Here is a 20743-nt window from a genome sequence, read left to right as displayed (position 1 = left end):
CATGAATTACGAGTCTGTAGAAAATAACTTCTCTACCCATCATGTCAAAATGGGATGGAAGGTGTATATTGGAAACTTTCGAAATAGTGAATTAGTACCATTTTATGAAAGAAGGGGTTCAATTCTAGAGAAGCACTAATATATGCTCTATTCACAAGTCTACATTTCTCAATTTCATTCTGTATTAGTTCATTCCTTCTATATGGTTTAATTATTTTTATTAATATTCATGTGGTAAGTGCATCAGCAGCATGTAGTAATAAATTCAAAGATCACCACCCTGTTAACACAAACAAGTAAGAAATGAAATAGACACAGTTATGTTTCTGCAATCTCCTGGCTCAAAACCTCCAGGCTAAGGTCTAGTGATTAGAAATTTTTTATGTTGTTTTTAACAAGCAAAAAGGTTTTCAATGTTAGCTTAAAGTAGAGAAATCCGTTTAGAATTTTTATACCATGACAACACTCACTAAAATTGTGCTAATATACAGGGATTTCCTTTGCCCAAAATCTGCAGTCAGATTTCTCAAGAATCAAAAGCCTATTGAAATCTCATCCTCTTCTCTAACTTATTTTTACCTCTATCGGGTGATTGCCTCTTTGATGCAGATGCAAGGTTCTCCTTTGCCTTCCCGCTGTTGATAAACTGAGAGAAAGACAGGATGGGTGGTAACTTTGCACTTGCAGATCCATGTATGGGTGAGGCCGGTGACCTTATTGGATCTTGTGGTCCAGCGTTGTCATGGACTTCTTCGTGATTAGCCTTTGCTGATATAGGCACCGAAAGATTTGATGATGCTGGAGTGCAGTCGGCTATGGATGTTACATTCTCAGGAGGAGGAGCAGTACTAGAACTGCTGAGCTTATTCACCAATTCCATAGGACCTGCTGTAGAAAGCCACCTAGCTGTACTTGCCATTTGTGATAAATAGAAAGACTTTCCACTTTTGCCATACTTCTTATAACATTCATTTTCAAGAAAAACTACGGATTTATCAATGTCAATCCTGGAGAATATACAGAAAGTATAAAAGGTGATGAGAGAGCAGAGTTTTATGTGAGAAGAAACCCTTTTAGCTACGAAGTCTGAAAGATAATACAGAGCAATGTCATACCTCGAATCGTTGACCATCTGCTGGTTTTGCTTTATTGCATTCAGCAATCTCTGCTTGCCGGCTTCCCTGAGTGTTTCAGGTATGACATTCTTGTCAAGTTTATTGACCTATTATGGTAAAATAAAATATTAGGCCATGCAGACAAATGTTAGTTAAGCCACATTAGGTTGGGGTTAAAATAGCCATCATAGTTGGAAGTGGAAGAGGAGGGTTATAGGTGATTTCCCTCATTTGATAAAGAAGTAAGACTAGAGAGCCTGATATATCCTCATAACCAAAAAAAACCCAGAGAAAATCATTAATATTCCACATAAGAGGAGTAAACTAATGAAACTCTCATCTTTACCCTTCTCCCTCAATCGAGTAAACATTTTTTTATGATAGTTGTGTCCGGGCCAGCTTGCGCACACCTCAACTATTCATAATGGAATAGACATATTAAGCAGATAGAAATTAACAATTAGGACAGACAAGCTCACAAGCATCTCACAATGTAGATCTTCTACTTTACAAAAGGTTTAACATATTTAGAGATTCTACCAATTAAGGGACTGCACAAAGGAGCAGTTGGATTGACTGCATATTTCAGTTTTTTCATCATGTCAACTCCAGACCACTTAGAGAAAGTACATCTAAGAACACAGTTGGAGATTCTTCTGGCAGCAAAGCTTGCTTTCAGTTATGGTCCCTCAACAATGACACATTGACCAGCAGAAATGAGGATTAACAAGGCCAGTTTAAAAAGGTATTAACAATATGGACATATAATTTAATATTACCTTAGGGAAATTCAATGGAACGGGAGAGGTCAAAATATCAAGTTACAGAAAATTAGAGGGTCTTTAAAGTCATGAATCGTAGGACTGAATAATGTAGGCGCAGAGACTAAGGTCTCTGTAAAGAATAGAGCTTTTGGTTACAGATACGAAAAAATGTTTAAATGCTCCAGAAAGTGTTAAACAGGCATGGGAGAAATGCTTCAATGCATCTGTTTTTAGCAGTATTTCCTATCAAAACTAGATTTAGAGAGTAAGAAGTCGCCATTGCTCGGACGACCTAAAAGTATAGAAGATTCTAAATATAATTTCTTCCAGTTGTCAGAGGAAGAGCAGAGTTGGCTAGAAAGGCCTTTTGAGGATATTGAAGTGCTGAATAGTATCAAGATGTGAATCGCTGACATGGCTCTTGGACCTGACGACTACACCACGGGTTTCCAATTTTGCTGGAGATATTAAAAGGGGATATTATGCAGGCATTGGAAAACTTCCATTCACAAGAATATTTTGAAAAAAATAATAATCAATGCTACTTATGTGGTGGCTTTAATACCTAAGAAGGATGGAGCAAGAGATCTGAAAGATTTCAGATCAATTAGTCTGATTGGAGATGTATATATAAGATAAATATCCAAGTTCTTCAGAGAGAGATAGAAAATGGTGGTGGAGAAATTAGTGGATAAGTAACAAATGGCATTCATAAAAGATAGGTAAAATCATGGATGCTGCCTTGCTAGCAAATGAGGTAGTAGACAGTAGACACTAGATAGAAAAGTAAGATACCAGGGCTTCTGCGCAAGCTGAATGTAGACAAAGCATTATGATCATGTCGATGTGGATTTCTTTATTCAGATCCTAAAGGATATGGGTTTTGTTACAAAATGGCTAAAATAGATTTCTTTCTGCATCAGAACTGTAATATTATCAATCCTTAGAAATCGAACCCCTGAGGATTTTCCCCTTTCCAAAGGGGGTTGAGGGAAGGGGATCCCTCGTCTCTTTTCCTCTTTATTATTGCAATGGGCGGTCTAAACAATATGCTGAAGTGGGCTAGTGCTGATGGTTGGATTAGAGGTTCATAAATAACATGAATGATGGTATGGAGATCTTTCAGTTACTCTATGTTGAGGAGTCACTAATCTTTTGTGAAGTTAAGGTTGAGAAATTAAGGGTGATCCGACTGATTCTTACAGTTTTTTGAAGCAGTATCTGGCCTTCATATCAACTTGGGTAAGTCAGTTAATTTTGTCAATAAGATTGAACATCTTCTTGTGCTGGCTGGTGTTCTGGGATGTGATACTGGAATACTACCTACATTATATTCAGGATTGGCTTTAGGGGCAAAGAAAAAGTCCATGGAGATATGGAATGGTGTGATTGATAAATGTGAGAAGAGGTTACCAAGATGGAAGACACATTACTTGTCTTTGGGGGTACAGGATTATAATGATAAATAGCATTCTGGATGCATTGCTCACATATGTTATGTCCCTTTTTTCCCTACCTGCTAAGGCGGAAAAAAGATTGGACTCCTTGAGAAGGAACTTTCTTTTGCAAAGACACTAAAATGTTTTCAATTAGTTGGGTTAAAATCTGTAAATCCAGCGAAAAGGAAGGGGGCTTGGCACCAGAAACTTCAGATTGCACAACAATAATCTTTTATGAAAGTGGCTATGGAGATTTAATACAGAAGACAGTTCCTCATGGAAGAGGGTGATTATTCAAAAAATTGGCATCTAAGTCTATGGATTACTAAGTCAGTCAATTTTTCATATGAGACAAGCATATGGAATGCAATTAGGAAATGTTAGGAGGGATATGCTTTGAACATTGGGTTCACAACTGGTAATGGAAGGAGAATGTCTTTTTGGAGTAACAAATTAGTAAGGGCATGATCCTCTTAAGGATTCGTTCTCTGATTTATGTTGCTCAACTATATCTAAGGCTACATTAGAAGAGGCATGGAGTTCTAGAGTATGGAACCTTTCTTTCAGAAGTTACATGACTAGGAGATTAGAAGGGTGGCTGAATGCTGAAGACATGGGAGGTTTTTCATGGTTCCAGGAATGCTGAGGATTCAGTTACATGAATGGAGGAAACAAGAAGAGATTCTCAGTTAGTTCTGCATATTCCTTGTTTTCAGAATCAGCTCAAACCCCAGATTGGCCATGGAAGTTTATATCGAAAACAAAGCTCGCTACAAGGTGGCATTGTTTACTTGGCTTGTTATCAAGAAAACTTGTTGACTCATGAAATATTATAAAAAAGAGGGAATTCGGTTCAGTTCCAGGTGGTTTTTGTGCCAAGAGATGGAAAAGTTAATAGTCACCTCTTCCTTCATCGCAAAATAACTGATGTATTGTGGCAGTTGTTCTTTGCCTTAGCTGAGATCCAATGGGTGATGCCAAAGTACTAACTTACTAAGGACCTACTATGGTGCTGGAACAACATTAAAACAAAGAACAGACATAAGAGGTGGTAGAGAATGCCCAGCATGCATATGGTGGACTTTGTGGAAAGAAAATAATAATAGATGCTTTGAGAATAGAAGTAGTTCCAAACAAAGAATTAAGTTGAATTGTTTTTCGTCTTTTCAATTCCAGTGTAAAGAGAACTATATAAAGGATATAGAATCACTAGTAGATTTTTTTGACTCAGACACAAGGTAACACAAGGTAATTTTTTTTACAGATTTGATTGACAGTATCATCTTGGAGCTGAATGCTGATGAATAAATTGTTATCTTACTCAAAAAAATATAATTTCTTCGGTTATAGCATTTTTATTTTTTTGGTTAAAACCATCTGGTATCCAGAACTCACTTGCCCAACTAATCCATATTCGCTCTGCATAAGGCCCACGAAGAGGAAGGGGCTCCCTATCAGAAATTTCTCCATTCCCTGGGCGCGAACCCCAGACCTCTAGGGTGTTCCACCCAAAATGGGAATGGGCTAGGGTTATGAGCTTCTCTGATGACCTAGTTGACTCCATGATTATAAGTTCATTCCACAAAGGACCAAGCCAGAATAGGGTTATATACATTTTCATGATGAGAAGGGATCATTCGGAACTATCTAAATAGATACTATATTTACATGTGGACCTTACATCATACATTAGATTTAGGATTAGGAATACGTACATATCTCTATTGGGACCCTACTCACCTCTTTAAGTAAATCAAGAAATAGGTTTGACTGTCCATATTTTTTTATATATATTAGGACAGGATAGTTCAAATCGGAGCAATTGAATGTCCAACTCGGGCATATGATTCATTTTCAAGATGCCTTGGTGGTGAAATGATATACACGAGAAACTCAAAATCTCGTGCTAAAGAGCGTTGAGGTTCGAGTCCTCTTTTAAGGCATAATATTGAGAATGCTCATCATTCACAATATGAGAGCTCTCAATCGGTATAGATGTACAAATCGGATCCGAGCTCTTGGAATTGGAATAAATTCAGCAGCAAATTGCAAATTTTGGTGATCTTCTCTATCTCATGAATGGAGAGTCCGCTTTAAAATGAACCTTCCTGCACCCACCCACCCGAGCATATGCTTCAACAGGAATCACGCAAGGGTAGATTAGAAACCTCTCGTAAAAATCCCGTCCATAATCCAACAGCAAAAGTACATTACATAGTCCAAGGTTTTGACCACTTACCCATTCAGTGATTCCTACATCCCTTGATGGGTTCTTCCAATTATAAATTGAACAGAAAGAGTTGATAAATTAGTGAATGGACCTAGCTGGATAAAGAGTTAGCAAAGATGGATTTCACATGTTGATCAGTTTTTTCACTTAATTCCCTTTCCATTACTGAAAATCCAAATATAATAACTTTAAATCAAAAGAAAATCAAGCAAAAACTATGCAGCGATTCCAAGTTCTTCATAAAAGGATGACTTGACTTTAGCGCAAAGTGAAATCATAATGCGACCCAGTGTATGAAAAGTAATACAACGTGTAAACTAAAAACACCCTGTCTATGCAAAAAAACTTTAAAAATCAACCTGCTTGTCATGGCTTTTGTTCTGATAATAGTTCTCTTCTGCACGCTGCAGCAAATCCATTTTATCTTGCAGCCTGAGCTTTGCGGATGTTTTTGATGAAGTGGCATTCTTTGCAGCATCCAAAGCATCTAAATATAAGTAATTCCGACTTAGCCAAGAATGAAGGCAAACAACATGACATCAAAACTTCCAAGTGGCTTCAGTGCATGGGACCCTACAACAACAATAATCAATGTACATACCATCAGATTCAGATATATCTTCTTCTGATCCACTTGCTTCATCATCACGGTTCCAAAATTCTGACAATTGTTCTCCGGCATTGAGACTTGAACCACTGAAACCAATATATTACTTAAGAAGAAAATTCCCAAAATGCCTAACAGCTCCATAGTTTCATGAAAAGCTTACAATTTTTATATTTAAGGTGAATTCAAACTAGATGTTCACTAGAACATAAAAGAAAGTAATCAGGTGCTATTGTAAGCTAATTTGAGGTAAATTAAACTCGATGTTCACTAGAACATGAAACAAAGTAGTCAGGTGCACAGTTCTTTTATGATTTGTTTTGCCTTCATCTGTAATAGATTAGAGGATATAGGAGATATTGTTATGTATGCATCTTATAGTGCTCTTGAACGACACCATAGACAGGGCGCTTCAAAGTTGATGTTCTAGTTTCCAGTACATGTAGCAGTATCCCAGGGTAGTGCATATCCTAGAGCTATTGAGCAAACAGTAGACTAAATCTAGTGACTCGACCATTGGGTGGTCTTTAACAAGTAGTGTTTTGTTTCTACCTTTTGTTCCATGAGATCATATTTGTTATATGTTATGTTACCTTTTCAAAAGTATATATTTCCATTCAAATTAGCATCCCATTCTAGATAGTGTTGAAAGTGTGAGGTGCCTTATTTTCCTGCCATAAATTCCTGACCCAGATTTAAATTCCCAACTTCCGTTTCCTACTTTATCAACCAAAAAAAACTTCCCGTCTCCTATCTCCTGAAAGATAAATTTGTGAACCCAGGTTTGCACTCCAAGTTATACACATATCAAAAACATGTAAGAAAATTAGCACTTAGCCCTCAGGTTACTTAATGAAACAACTTAACGTCTCTTCAGTATCTTCCTCAGTCCCTACCTTCCCTTCCTAACTTCTAGGGAGAAACTTAGGTTCTTTGGACCTTTTTACTTTCTCAGTTTCATTCATTTGTTCACTTTTCTTATCAAGATGTAAAGATTGAATTGATTTAACATGCCGGAGAAATTGACTTAATGGGTAAACCCTGCATACAAAGAGTACAACATGATATTCTAAGAATATCCAACCACTAGCAGTGATTGGAATGTCATAACAACAACATACCCAGTGAAATCCCACAAGTGAGGTTTGGGGAGGGTATAGTGTACGCTGGCCTTACCACTACCTCGTGGAGGTAGAGAGACTGTTTCCGAAAGACCTCTGCTCAAGCGCAGCAAATCCAAGTACAAAGAAGAACAAAATAGTGTAGAAAACATAGCAACTAACAAAGGAAGCAGTGCAAAGCCTATAGGAAGGAACAAGAACAACAAAATAGTGCGATAGTCGAAATACATTAAACAGCAAAGATGATAGAAAACAGTGATTGGAATGTCATAAGTGATCCAAAAATGTAAAAAGAATACAATTAAAAAGGTTCCATTAATCTCTTCCTAATTATTTTTAAATCCCCGGATACTCTTCTGTTCCTCTTTTCCAAATTGTTCAGACAAGGCCCAAGGAGTTACTTCTCGTGCTCTCCATCTCTTCCTTCTCCTTATGAATTTGAACCATAGAAGCATCTCTTTGGTAACCTCACCCTTCAATTCCCAACATATTCCACTATGTATATCATAACATGTACGCAATTGGGGGATGAATCAATTAGTGGTGTTGCCACTTTTTTGACATGAAACACCGACTAATCTAGATGTCCTCAAATTTTCAGTTGTTTGGATGGATTCTTATGCTGCTGTCCACGGGAAAAAGGGAATTACTGGTAATCTTCATATTTTCCCACTTGTTTGTGTCATTCAGTGAATCAGAGCAAGTTGGTGTAGCTATACAAAAGTGAGTGGTGTGGATACTAGTATGCATTGGACAACCCAAAGTGTAGCCAATTATCTGTACAACATGGGAAAACCTCTTTACACTAAAAATACAAGTAAAATAAGAAATATTTTGACTCTTAATGTTGAATTATCCACTCCTTCAAATTATCTACTCTCCTTTCTCTCCATAAAATAACCAAAACATACAAAAAAGGGCACAGCCTTCTATAATTCTTTTTCCCAGCATCCAATTTGTTCATCTCCCAACTTGGCATGGTCTCTGCCACAGCTATAGGAAGTGTCCAATTTGCACATATTTACACCTTTCTCAACATCTTAACATTCACAAAAGGCATGACACTCAGTATCAAAAGGAAGGGATCCGTGTAAATACTCATCTCTAACTGACAAGACTTCTTTTGATAAAGTAAAGAATTTTATTATCTCTAACTGATAAGACTTATTGCTTCATATACTAACTAATAAAACCCATGTTCATCCACTTCTCACATTTGATTCATTATTTTATAAAACACTGACTGATATAATAAAACACTCAACTCCACCAAGCATCTTACGCGACCATTCTGTAAAAGGAAAGAGAAAAACAGAAAGCAAACTGCAAAAGCATATTTCCTTTTGTTAATAATATTTGACACATAATGAAGCAATGAGCATTTAGGGAAGATGATGAGCAATGCAGCATATCTCAATTAAAGTGGTAATCCATGTTTCAGCAGTAAGAAGAATGCAATACCTGGTCATATATATTCTTGAAGATCCAGTTCTCTGCCGAAAAGCAGTTGCAGTTTTAAGTTGCTCCAAGTTACTTGTAACTAGATTAGGATGCTTGCACACATCACATGATTTTTCACATAAAGAATCAGGTACCTACTTTTAAAGACAACACAACCATGAGATGACATAAGCAGGTAAACAACATCTCACAGTTACTATTTAAAAAGGACTATCAAGTATCAACAATGATGACTGAATATACCATCTCTCCAAAGTTCTCAAGTATCATTTTCCTACGACAACCAGACCCTTCACAATACTCAACCATCTGAATGTATATCAGTGGCAAGTAGAATCATGTTAGTTATAATGTATAAAAAGCTAACCGAAATAATATGATTTTACAAAAATAAAATAAAATGGGACCTGTTTGAAGTCGTTCAGGGACTTCTTCGAAGATTTATCTTGCAAGCTTGAGGACTCATCCTTTTTCCTTTTAGTATTGCTTAAAATAAACTCCTGCAATATGCTTACAAGATGTGACTTATTCAAATTTAGAAGCAAGATTGAGAAAGAAAGATTCAAAGGAAAAATCAACTGGTGACAGGTGATTCAACCATTTTCCTACGGTCGTCCATGCCATAATACAGTACACTTCTGGAAGGCAAGTGATCGCGTCCAGCTCTACCTGACTCTTGATAGAAGCCTTCCATTGATTTGGGAATATTGAAGTGACAGAGCACTCTGACATCCTTTCTATCTATACCCTATTATAATAAAATAAAGAAAACTATGAGCTCTGTATAATCCTTGTCAAGAATTGCTATTACAAGTTATCCTGGAAAACTGAATCAAGAAAATGCATACCATCCTGCAACGGAAGCAAGATCTCAACAGCTGTTTGTGCCTCAGATACTCCATTGTTATCCAGAGGCAGTAAAATAGATAAAGGCATGACATCCAGTATCAGACATTAATGGAGAGTATAGAAAAATATGTTACTTGAATCCATCGCTTAGTGGCTAGTAAAATTATCTATTTCTGCCAGAGAACTCTTACCCAAAAGCTACAGTTGCAACAACCACTTGTGTTTTTGAAGAAATCCAGTCATCCAAGACAGAGCTCCGCATTTTATTATTCAGCCCAGCATGATATGCTAGTAGTAAGTTAATGTACATTTCAGGAAAACGTATCATAGACAAAATTACATGGAATTTAACTGAGCCACTCATTACCAGCACAAGAAATGCCACTGCTGGTTAGTTGGATCGCAAGATCATCACACATAGTACGTTCCAGGCAATAAATAATGGCGCACACGTTTCCACAAGATTTTAGTAATTTACACATGTCAGCATATGGATCATCCAAAAGGTCTTTATAGCGAACTGCAAAATGGAGATATATGATCAGGTATGTAATCGCAAGAGTGATGACAGATACAGTTCATAGCCTGATAGTTAGAAGTAGGTCCAAAGGTGATAGGATAGTCAAAGGTAATAAGATAGTGATGACTGATATGGTACATAACCTGATAATTCAAAGAGTAATGGCTGATATGGGTACATAACCTGATTAGTTAAAGGTAATAGGATACAATGATTTCACCAGAATTTAGTACATATAAATGACCATAGATACTTCATCTGATACACACAGATGCATAGAACATACAAAGGAAAATGCAACAAATTAGACTTACAGAGAATTTGGTCCCCATGATTTCAAACAAAAAGCTACAGAATCATATGAAGCCATGTTGAAGCAATATTTTCTCAGTAACTGTCTTCTTATCTTAACATCCCCTTTCCCATCACTTTTTAAAAGCCAGAACAGGATTCAAATAAAGAAAAGCAAAAAAAAAAAGAATTGGTTACTGTATACTCATTACTATAAATTGCTGCAACTGATTCCTCATAGATTTAAGAATTGCCAGTTTAAGAAATGGATTAGTTGTTGGATGCTCATCAATTACATACGAAGACATTTGCACTTTATCAAGGAACGGAGATCCTTAGACCTGACCTTCATAATAGATATTTGGTCGGTTGAATGATGATTTCAGGACTAGAGGGTTTTGCAAATTCAGTGATTCTATCACATCTTTCTGAACTCTGCAGAGAAAGGAAAATGTCCGAGAAAACGAATAAATCACGATTATTTTCTAAATAAGCTGCAGGGAATTGTTAACCCGAAAATCATCAAAAGTATATTTGGCAATGGGAAAGAAAAAGCCAGAGGGAAGTTATAAGATAACGCACAATCACTGTTACAATGAGATTGATCTCCATTGATGTATAAATTGTAATTCCTTACATCTCAAGAAAATTCACATAACCAAACTTACTTAGGAGAAGCAGTTGCTGTCAAAGCCAATACTGGTACATTTGGGAAATGACTTCTCAGTGAAGAAAGCTTCCGATAGCTAGGCCTAAATGAGGAAAAAAATAAACCAAGAGAATTGTGAAAGGATCGAAGGCATAAACGTAAAAAAAAAAAAAAGCAAAGAGAAGAAGTTAAAAGTAGAAAAACTAACGACAAAGGACGACTCCTATTTACAAAAACTTCAATATAGCTTAAAGGTAGATAGAACAATAGCAAGTGTAATATCAAGCTAATGATCCCACTTGACAGGAGTATATATGCACATTATATCGGTAAACCTAGTGTGCCTTGGGATCTGAAAGAGTCAATTTGTAACTAGAACACAAACATCAAGGAAAACACTATATGTTGTGACCATTGTCACGTTTGTTTTTTCAACACACTTGTAAATGCAAAATTTGAGGATGAGAAAGGAAGAGAGATTTCTCAGGCATTTTATACAATAGGACGGTTTGGAGGCCGCAGAATAATGTACAAGGTTAGTTGGTAGGTGTACGTTCTCTCGTTTTCCTGCTGGATAGGCTTGGGAAACGTATATGTACCTGCTTTCTTACCAGTGGTATTAGCACTATTCTCGTGGTTTATTGTTCTCCGTTTTCTGGTACCACCTGTGTTTCTTGTGTTTCGTTAATTGCGTGTAGATTATACTGGGTATGTTGTTGTTGTACATTGCCACTGGACATTCCAGAAAAGTGCTCTTAAAATCTATATTTTAAATTGGAACATACTATCGCTTTCAAAGAAAATTATTCTAGTTTACAAGCTCAGAGAACCATGGATAAAACCTAAAATATGTCCATAAAATAAACAATGTTAACCAAAAAGGACAGAAGTGCAGTAAATTAACCACAACCATCATATATTGAGAAGGCACCTGAAGTCATGTCCCCATGAAGAGATGCAATGTGCCTGGATTTTGTTAAAGTAAAATGATAATATTAACAGATACATAGTTAAAGAAACTTCTGACATAAGCAAAGAGATGGAGTAAAACCTCATCAATGGCAATGAGATTTAACAATCCTCTGGCATGAATCTTTGTCAGTTTTGACATAAATCCAGATGTTGCAATTAGTTCTGGTGTCACGTACAGTAACCTTACAGCTGGCTTCCCAGATTCGAGGTCCTCGTATATCTAAAGATTCAAAGGAAAAATGAAAAATTATAGACATGTTGGACCCTCGCATTTCTCGCCACAATTTGAAATACATTTACAAGCATCTGGCATCACACAACAAATCGTTGATGACTGAACCTCTTCTACCTATATAGTGAATCTTACAGATTTGTATTATAAACCAGTACTACCTATAGTACTGGAAAACCATATTTACAAGAAGAAAGTTAAAAAGATACAGAAGCTGCCAAAAGACAATACTAACATGAATCAAAAACATCTACAATTGTTTCTGTATAAAACTTATTTGGCCAAGCTTTTGGGAGGCCAAAAGAGCTTAGTTTTCCCAAAAAGTGCCTATTTTTAAAAACTGAGGTGTTTGGGAGAAAATATGTGTTTTCGAGGAGTTGCAAAAGTTAATTTTTAGAAGCCAAAAAAGTAGTTTTTCCCTTGAAGTACTTTTTTGAAAAACACTTCTGAGAAAATACATCTAGAAGTACTTTTTAAAAGCATGGTCAAACACTACTTGTTGCTCAAAAGTGCTTTTTCAATTAATTGGTCAAACACAAACTGCTTCTTACCGGGAGTACTTTTTTGAAAAGCACTTTAAAAAACACTTTTTCAAAATAAGTTCATTTTAGAAACTTGACCAAACAAGCCATTAATAAGATAATTGTCTTGTATATTGTAGAAGAAAGAAAATAAAAATAAAAACAATGGTTGACAGGTCAGGGTAAGGGGGTTAGACATCACAACATTATTATTGAATAGAATTACTCAATTACATAATATAAACTACTATTGTGTATCTTGGTCTTCCAGAAATTAAGTGCCAATCATCTTTGCATATCCCAAAAGGAAGTGTTTAACTGTAAGTTCAGATGGAGGGAGTGATAGATAAAACTCCACAGAGTAATCAAATGATCAAATATCTAGGCAAATGGTATAGGAAGAAACTGATCCCTGTCAACCATGCTGATTAAAGTATTCAAGAAATCTGCAACACTTAATATCTTCACCTGTATTTTCTTGATCTAAATAAAATATCAGAAATAGAAGTATCGCATATGCCTCTCTTTTCTCCAGTGTCATGTAATATATAAAGGGCCCATACAGACTACTAACAACCTTGTTTGACTATTATGAAACCAGCTTGAGATTGTAGATAAAACATGGCCTATCTCGAAAGAGTATTTTCGAAATCAACTATTAACCACTAATCCCACAATAATTTTTCCATGCTTCAGAAGTTGTAGACTTGAAATTTATCTATAGAATATTAACTTATTCCAATTTACCTTGTTTTTCACTTGAACTGTCTGGGTTGAAGAAAGAAATTCAGCAGGAATCCTTTTTTCTTTCAATGTTGAAACTTGATTTTCCTAAGCAAGAAAAGGAAAAGAAGATAAAACTATGACAGTTAATAAACAGAAGATTACAAGCAAGATTATTATATTGTACTTACCATGAGAGCTGAAAGCAAATGACAAACCGATGAAAGGAGTCAATGATGTGTCCTATAATTTCCAAGCAAACGCAAAAATAGTGTAGCTTATGCTTTCGTTATAAGGTAAAATCAAACAAAGATAACAGAAATCACCTATCAAAGGACTAACAACAAGCACAATTCCTGGTTTTGTCAAAGCGGGGACCTGATAACACATGGACTTCCCTCCACCAGTTGGCATGAGGCAAAAGCAATCCCTTCCTACATAATTGCTAGATATTATTAACACAAAGGAGAATTATCAATACACAAAGCTTATGGCTGAGTGATATTACCCATCACCATTTAGCTATAACATTTATTTTCTCGTTGTTGGTCATAAGTATTTACCAATTTCGAGATACGGCACAGTATGAAAGATCTCTTAGATGCACATAGTCCTTTGGGAGGGGGAAGGGGAGACGATTGGGGTGTGGACATAAGAGTCTTTATGAAAATTAGATTATCTATCACCAGAGAGAATTCCATTATTATCTTATTTACTTTGATTCCGATAAACTAACTACTTTTTTGCTACAAACACAAATAAATAATTGGACTTGGTGTTGTATTTGATTTTTCTTGACTTTTGATTCAAAGTAAATTAAAAGAAAAGGCATGGAGCTTGAATAACTCACTCAGAACGCTTCTTAAAAGATTACATGGTACAGTTAGGTCGAATAAACACTTCTGGAATAAGTATTCAGCTGCTTGGTTTCTGTTTGATTATATTTTATTGTATTCACCCAACAAAATCTAAAATAGGATTCACACTACATCCCACGTTCTTTACTTAACCAGCAGAAAAGAAAAGGTAGAGCTTTTATAACTAATTAAATCGTGCCACAAATAGCATGTTTTTCTGGCACCTACTCTTTCATAATACACAATGGCAGTGAACATGTAAAGAACCTTACCTGATAAAACAGCTTCAATAGCTTCCAATTGCTTCCCCCTGAAATCAGAATGTCCAAAATGCCATCTCAATAGTTTAACTAAAGCTTCCTTCCTAATCACATTCTTCTGACGTCCACAATTACTTTGCAATGGTAATAGTGATTTGTTCATTTCCACCACCAAAACTGCAACAACACCCAATGGTTTAATTACTTGTCTTGCATCTTACTACTATTGCTAGAGCGGAATAGTCCCTCAATCCAGTGACAAACACCAACTTATTTAATTTTTAAGAAAATATAAATATCCCAACATACCCAAAATTCTAACTTTGAAATAACCCGAATTTCTCAACAAACAGCTCGAAGAAACAACCAGATAAAGACAGACCCACGCAAGAAAACACGCAATTTGTCAGTGAAATAGAAAAATTCAAGCAATGCCTAGTAGAAGAACTAGAAAATAGCATTACATTCAAATTCTATAGCGATTTTAAGGAAAGAAGTAACAAATCGGAACAAAAAAACAAATAAAAATCCTGATTTGAACAATGTTATTGAAGTGTAAAGATGATTAGAAGATGAATTGCATAAGATGAAACTACACCTTGAAAGATAACTCCTGCAAAAGAAACCGAACAGAGGGTTTTGCCGGGAAAGCCCAGAGTATATAAATGAGATGAAATTTGGGAATTTGAGTTAGGGGGTTTGATTTGTAGTTTGAATTAGGAAATTTAACAAGCAAACATGTTATATGCATTTACCATAAATCATTATAATTTCGGAAAATGGTCAAAAATATCCTTAACCTATTGAAAAAGATTTAAAAATGCCCTTCATCTAACTATTGGATAAAAAATACCCTCAAGGTTAAACTCAAGTGTAAACTTGTCCTTCCTTTTAACAGAAGATGATGTGGCACAAATAATTTCTTAAAACTAAATATATAATATTTTTTTATTGATCCACGTGTAATTACATTCAAATTCATTCACAATTATACCCGTTAACCCAAATCTACTTTTTAATGTCCCAACAAATTAAACAGATTTATGTTTTTGGAGTTTCACCAATATCCATCTTGAATATAACAATGTCACTCACTTCTGTTGCATCGCCTACTGATTTAATTAACGTTTTGATTAGGATGTTGAAATCCTTTTTTCTCTTTCCATTTTAAATTAGATTAAAAGAAATATTTTAAACCTTTGGCCAAAACTAAAAATCTATATCTAATTAGGGTTTGATTTTTGATTTGCAGATGTAAAAGATAAAATGTGTTAAGTCACTATTCGCTTGTATTATTCACTTGTATTATCAAAAGTTTCTCAGAAAATGTTAGCCGTGAAAGCACAAAACTGATCGAAATCTGCTCAACGCTTTCTGAAACAATGCATCGACCCCAGAAATGTTGAGCTTGTTACACCCTCTTGGCATATGTATTCTACTGTTAACAAGGTTGAGGAATCGTTCGCGTCCTTGATGGCGAAGGCAACTATTAGCTCTCACGCGTTGTCACTCTACTCTCTCGTCGTCATCCAGTTCAATGGCGGCTGAAACCGCTGCCAGCAAGCGAGAGAAAAGCAGCGAGTGCCGCCCCGAAACTATCGCTGATACATCTCCTATCGGTGGCGGTGGAGAGCAGCGGAATGGGGCAGATGGAGAAGCTTCAAAGGTTGTTTGGCTTTGTGGATTTAGAAATGAGTTTCGAGTTAATGGGTATAATTGTAAATGAATTTGGATGTAGTTAGATGTGAATCAATAAAATAATATTGTATATTTAATTTTAAGAAATTATTTATGCCACATCATCTTCTATTAAAAGGAAGGGTAAGTTGACACTTAAGTTTAACCTTGAGGGTATTTTTTATCCAAATAAGTGGATGAAAGGGCATTTTAATCCCAATAGTTGGATGAAGGGTATTTTTGAACCTTTTCCAATAGGTTAAGGTCATTTTTTACCATGTTCTCTTATAATTTTAATGAAGAAAGGTCTAAAATGTCCCTCAAGTATTTGAATTGGTACAAAACTACCCTCCATCCACCTATCGGCCCTAAAATACCCATGACGTCCACCTTTCGGCTCAAAAATACCCTCGATGTCAATCCTTTGACTCATATTTTCCTTATTTTTAATAGTTCCCTTAAAGTAAAATTATTAAATATTTATTTATTATATTGCTTAATGTGATTGGTCCAAATTTAAACTCTTCTCAAATAAATAATAAAAATGATATTTTTAAAAATTCTATTTTTCTATAAAACCACTTATGATTCATATTTTCACCCGATACACTTGAAAATAATATTGAAAAAATAATTTCATGATATCTTCCTCTTGACCTATTTTAAATCAATCCCAATATATTATAACATAACTCAACTCATAAATGGGGATCCAACTAAAATCCATACTTACCCCAATTGATTGTCCATCTAAAAATATTATTATTTTCATTAATATAAAATATTCTCTCAATTATCCAAATGTCTTATTCATTTTCTCTTTTATTCCTTTTTTAATCTCTTATTCTTAATTAGGATATCTGGGACTCAAACTTGAAATGAACTCACATATTTATATTCTTTTAATTAGTATTATTGTCGTGATGGGATGAGGGTGGGGATAAAAGAAATGATTGTTTTTATTCTTTTATTTTAAATTTTGGATACACACAAAAAAATATAATATTTGTACATATTTGCTTGATTAAGTCATCTTTTATTGAACTAATTATTTATATATGAATGCATCGTTATTTTCCTCTCTTTTTCCTCTCTTGTTTGTCATAACTTTAAAAAAATTAAAATTGTGGACAGGATCCAAATAGAATTTTTTTTGGAAGAGATAGGAAGTGAAGGCCCGGGGAAGGAGTAGTTTAGAGAGTAGATGCCTAACCTTTTTATAATTTTAAATTTACTATGAAATTCAAAATCAAGTCAATCATGTAAGCTTATATATTAAATAATTTCAAATTATTTTAATGGAAAAGGTTTCAGTGAGAATAGATTATAATGCCGAACAATTGACTAAAGTTTATGTGACGGAGATAGTAAGGTTGCATGGGGTGCCCCTCTCTATCATCTCAGGCCGTGATACCCAATTCACATCCAAGTTTTTGAAGATATTACCTGATGAATTGGGCACACAACTCACTTTTAATATAACTTTCCATCTACAGACAGACGGACAGTCAGAGAGGACTATTCAAGTATTAGAAGACATGTTGAGGGCATGTGTGATTGAGTTTGGAGGGAATTGGGATAAGTTCCTACCTTTGTGTGAGTTCTACTATAATAATAGTTATCACTCCAGCATAGATATGACACCATTTGAGGCACTCTATGGGAGGGGATGTAGATCACTCATGTGATGGTTTGAAGCTGGAGATGTGAAATCATTGGGGGTCGATTTAGTGAAGGATGTTCAAGATAAGGTGAGGAGTATTCAAGCTAAGCTTTTAACAGCCCAAAGTAGACAAAAGAAGTATGCGGATCATAAGGTGAGAGACATGGCATTTCAAACCGGTGAGAATGTTCTTTTTAAGGTATCACCCATGAAAGGGGTGATGAGATTCGACAAGAAAGGTAAGCTAAATCTGAGATACATTGGTCCCTTTGAGGTTCTCGAGTGTGTGGGACTGATAGCGTATAGATTGGCTTTACCTATTAATATATCGGGTGTTCATCCGATATTTCATGTGTCCATGTTGAAGAGGTATCATGGCGACGGGGATTATATCATTAAGTAGAACTCAATTGTGTTAGACAATGACCTCCAATATGAGGAGGAACCGATCGCAATTCTTGATCGTGATGTGCGTAAGTTGAGGACCAAGGAGATTAAGTTCGTGAAAGCTCAATGGAAGCATCGTCCAGTTGAGGAAGCTACTTGGGAGACCGAGAGGGACTTGCGAGACTAGTATCCCAATTGTTCGTCGATTCAAGTACTACTTCATTCCTTCCTTAGCCTATTTTTGCTAAGTTTGTCACTCGGGGACGAGTGATGGGTAAATTGGTATCTATTGTAACGACCGGGTTTTGTTATTATAGAAAAGCCAACGAGGAAAAATTTGGGTCGAAAAACTTTTTCGTAGTAACTTGAGATTTCCCAATCTAGTCCAGATTTGGACGAAATCAAAGTCATTAAGGTGTAGGGAAATCTGATAATAATCGGGTGAATTATTTATGATTTTGATTACATGAGTAGTTAGATAAGTCATTAAGGAATATGTACGACTTTACGAAATGAAATTCGGGCGAGTAAAACTCCCAAAATTGATCTTAACATGAACGGTATTTTCTGAGCGTCGTTGATTAAAGGTGTGTTGTGAAATGTGACTCTTGAAATTATTAAAATAGCTTACAGTTTCGTGCAAACCGTTTTGACAGTGGTTTTGGTCGCTCTGGCGGGCTAGACGTGATTTAAAGTCGTAAATAAACCCCTAAACGACTTTCTTCTACGCTTCTCGATTTTTAGAGCTAAGGAACGAACCGAGGCGACTCTTGATAGTTTTCCACCATTTTTTAGGCTAAAGGTAAGCTTTTCACTCCCCGAATCCATTTTTCAATTCATAGAACGTAATAGAATAGGTAATTATCGATGAAAAGGGTTTTGATCTAGATTCTATGGTGGAAACAACCCTAATTTGGGTGCTTGGGATCATAGGTATGATCTAGGGTTCATAGAATTGTTAGCAATTCGGGTAATTAGTGATTGTTTATTGATTCCCGTATTGTATTGATTATTTGTAGACCAAGAACAAGCGGAACGAATTCGGAAACAGAAGGATCAAGTTTCTTAGGGTTTCAAGCTTGTTTCAAGGTAGGTGATGGTTGTGATTCTATGATTGTGTGATGTGTGTTTTTTCTTGCTTTATTATGATACATGTATGGACATGAATGTTGCATTATTGATCACACTTGTTGTAAATGAGATAGATGAATGATGGTTACCATGAAATCATGACTTAATTATATGATCTTGAGGATATACTTGTGATTGTGATTGTGATTGTGGTGTGTTGAATGGATCGGTTGCCACGTATCCTTAAATAGATATTATTTTTGTTTTTAGAGGATATACTTTAGTTTTTAGATATTATTCCTGTTTTCGTATCCTTAAATGCTTTAGTTTTTGGTTTAGTTGCTTGGTTTGGGTTGTAGTAGTGGTTCTCCCACCGGAGGGTTAGTGTGGGTGTCAATCACAACGGTCTGGGTCGTGACATTTTCTATTAATATTAGGCGCTTATTAAATGACTCAACAAGGTCATTTTGAGTATGAACATAAGCTATAAAATATTTATTTTTTATCTCAGATAAGCAATAATCATCAAAATCTTGGAATGTAAATTCTCGAGCATTATCAAGGCGAGTTGCTTTAATGGAATAATTTAGAAATTGTGTTATTAATCGTATTACTTGTGTCAATAACTTCGCAAACGTCAGGCTATGCGATGATAAGAGGAATACATGAGGTCATCTTGAAGATGCATTTATTAGGACCATAAAGTATCTAAACAACTCACATATATCTCCATGTATGCATTTTAAGAAATTAACGAATGCAATGTCAACCTTCGTTGATTATGGCCTAATAATCGATTTTCCTTGACAACAAGCAACAAATGAAAATTCATCCCTTGTAACAATCTATAAGTTCTTTAATGAACGTTCATTTGAATTTTTAATGATTCGTCTCATCATTATTGATCAATTATGATGACTTATTCGGTCTTGCAAAACATAAAAATATTTAAATCAATAAAATTCTAATTTTTAATAGAGTGTGCTTTAATTATACTTATTTTTGCATAATATAGTCAGAAAATAAAGTTGATAATTTCTCTAAAAGATATTTTCGGTCTAATATATTCTTGATAGTACCAAGATATTCAACATTTATTTCATTTATTTTTTCAGTATGATATTCATTTCGACGAATATCTTTAAAACTTAACAAGTTTCTTGAAAATTTAGAAGAGAACAATGCATTTTCTATAATGGGTTTTATCCCCTTAGACAGAAATATAATAGCTCTTTCAGAGCTTCAATCAATTTTGAATAACCAAAATTTATAGTAACATTTGTTTTTCTTCTAAGCAAGTAAGCAAACTATTTCGTTCTTGTCTTTGAATACGA

At 35.3% G+C, this 20743-nt stretch overlaps 1 protein-coding gene across 1 annotated transcript; it reads right to left on the bottom strand.

Annotated features, from left to right (window-relative positions):
- Positions 1 to 307: 307 nt before the first annotated feature.
- Positions 308 to 14939, bottom strand: LOC125876821 (ATP-dependent DNA helicase Q-like 3). The gene is made up of 20 exons (XM_049558081.1): positions 14921 to 14939; positions 14624 to 14788; positions 13821 to 13928; positions 13686 to 13693; positions 13519 to 13602; positions 12098 to 12238; positions 11978 to 12012; positions 11066 to 11149; positions 10744 to 10832; positions 9954 to 10106; positions 9778 to 9874; positions 9586 to 9589; positions 9336 to 9485; positions 9145 to 9237; positions 8981 to 9046; positions 8738 to 8871; positions 6150 to 6244; positions 5908 to 6035; positions 1116 to 1222; positions 308 to 1007 (listed from the first exon to the last, which is right to left on the bottom strand). The coding sequence occupies exons 2-20, from the start codon at positions 14772 to 14774 to the stop codon at positions 542 to 544; spliced, it is 2193 nt and encodes a 730-aa protein (XP_049414038.1). The 5' UTR covers positions 14775 to 14788; positions 14921 to 14939; the 3' UTR covers positions 308 to 541.
- Between the last annotated feature and the right edge of the window lie 5804 nt (positions 14940 to 20743).

This window comes from Solanum stenotomum, chromosome 9, assembly GCF_019186545.1.
Source record: "Solanum stenotomum isolate F172 chromosome 9, ASM1918654v1, whole genome shotgun sequence".
NCBI classification, from domain to species: domain Eukaryota; kingdom Viridiplantae; phylum Streptophyta; class Magnoliopsida; order Solanales; family Solanaceae; genus Solanum; species Solanum stenotomum.
This window is presented reverse-complemented; position numbering and strand designations above follow the sequence as displayed.

Coding starts and splice junctions, on each gene's coding strand:
- LOC125876821 (XM_049558081.1), bottom strand. CDS start 14,774: ATGAACAAATCACTATTACCATTGCAAAGTAATTGTGGACGTCAGAAG. Junction 9,875..9,953: donor CAGTGGCATTTCTTGTGCTG/GTAATGAGTGGC, acceptor ACTTACTACTAG/CATATCATGCTGGGCTGAAT. Junction 1,008..1,115: donor CAGATGGTCAACGATTCGAG/GTATGACATTGC, acceptor TATATTCTCCAG/GATTGACATTGATAAATCCG.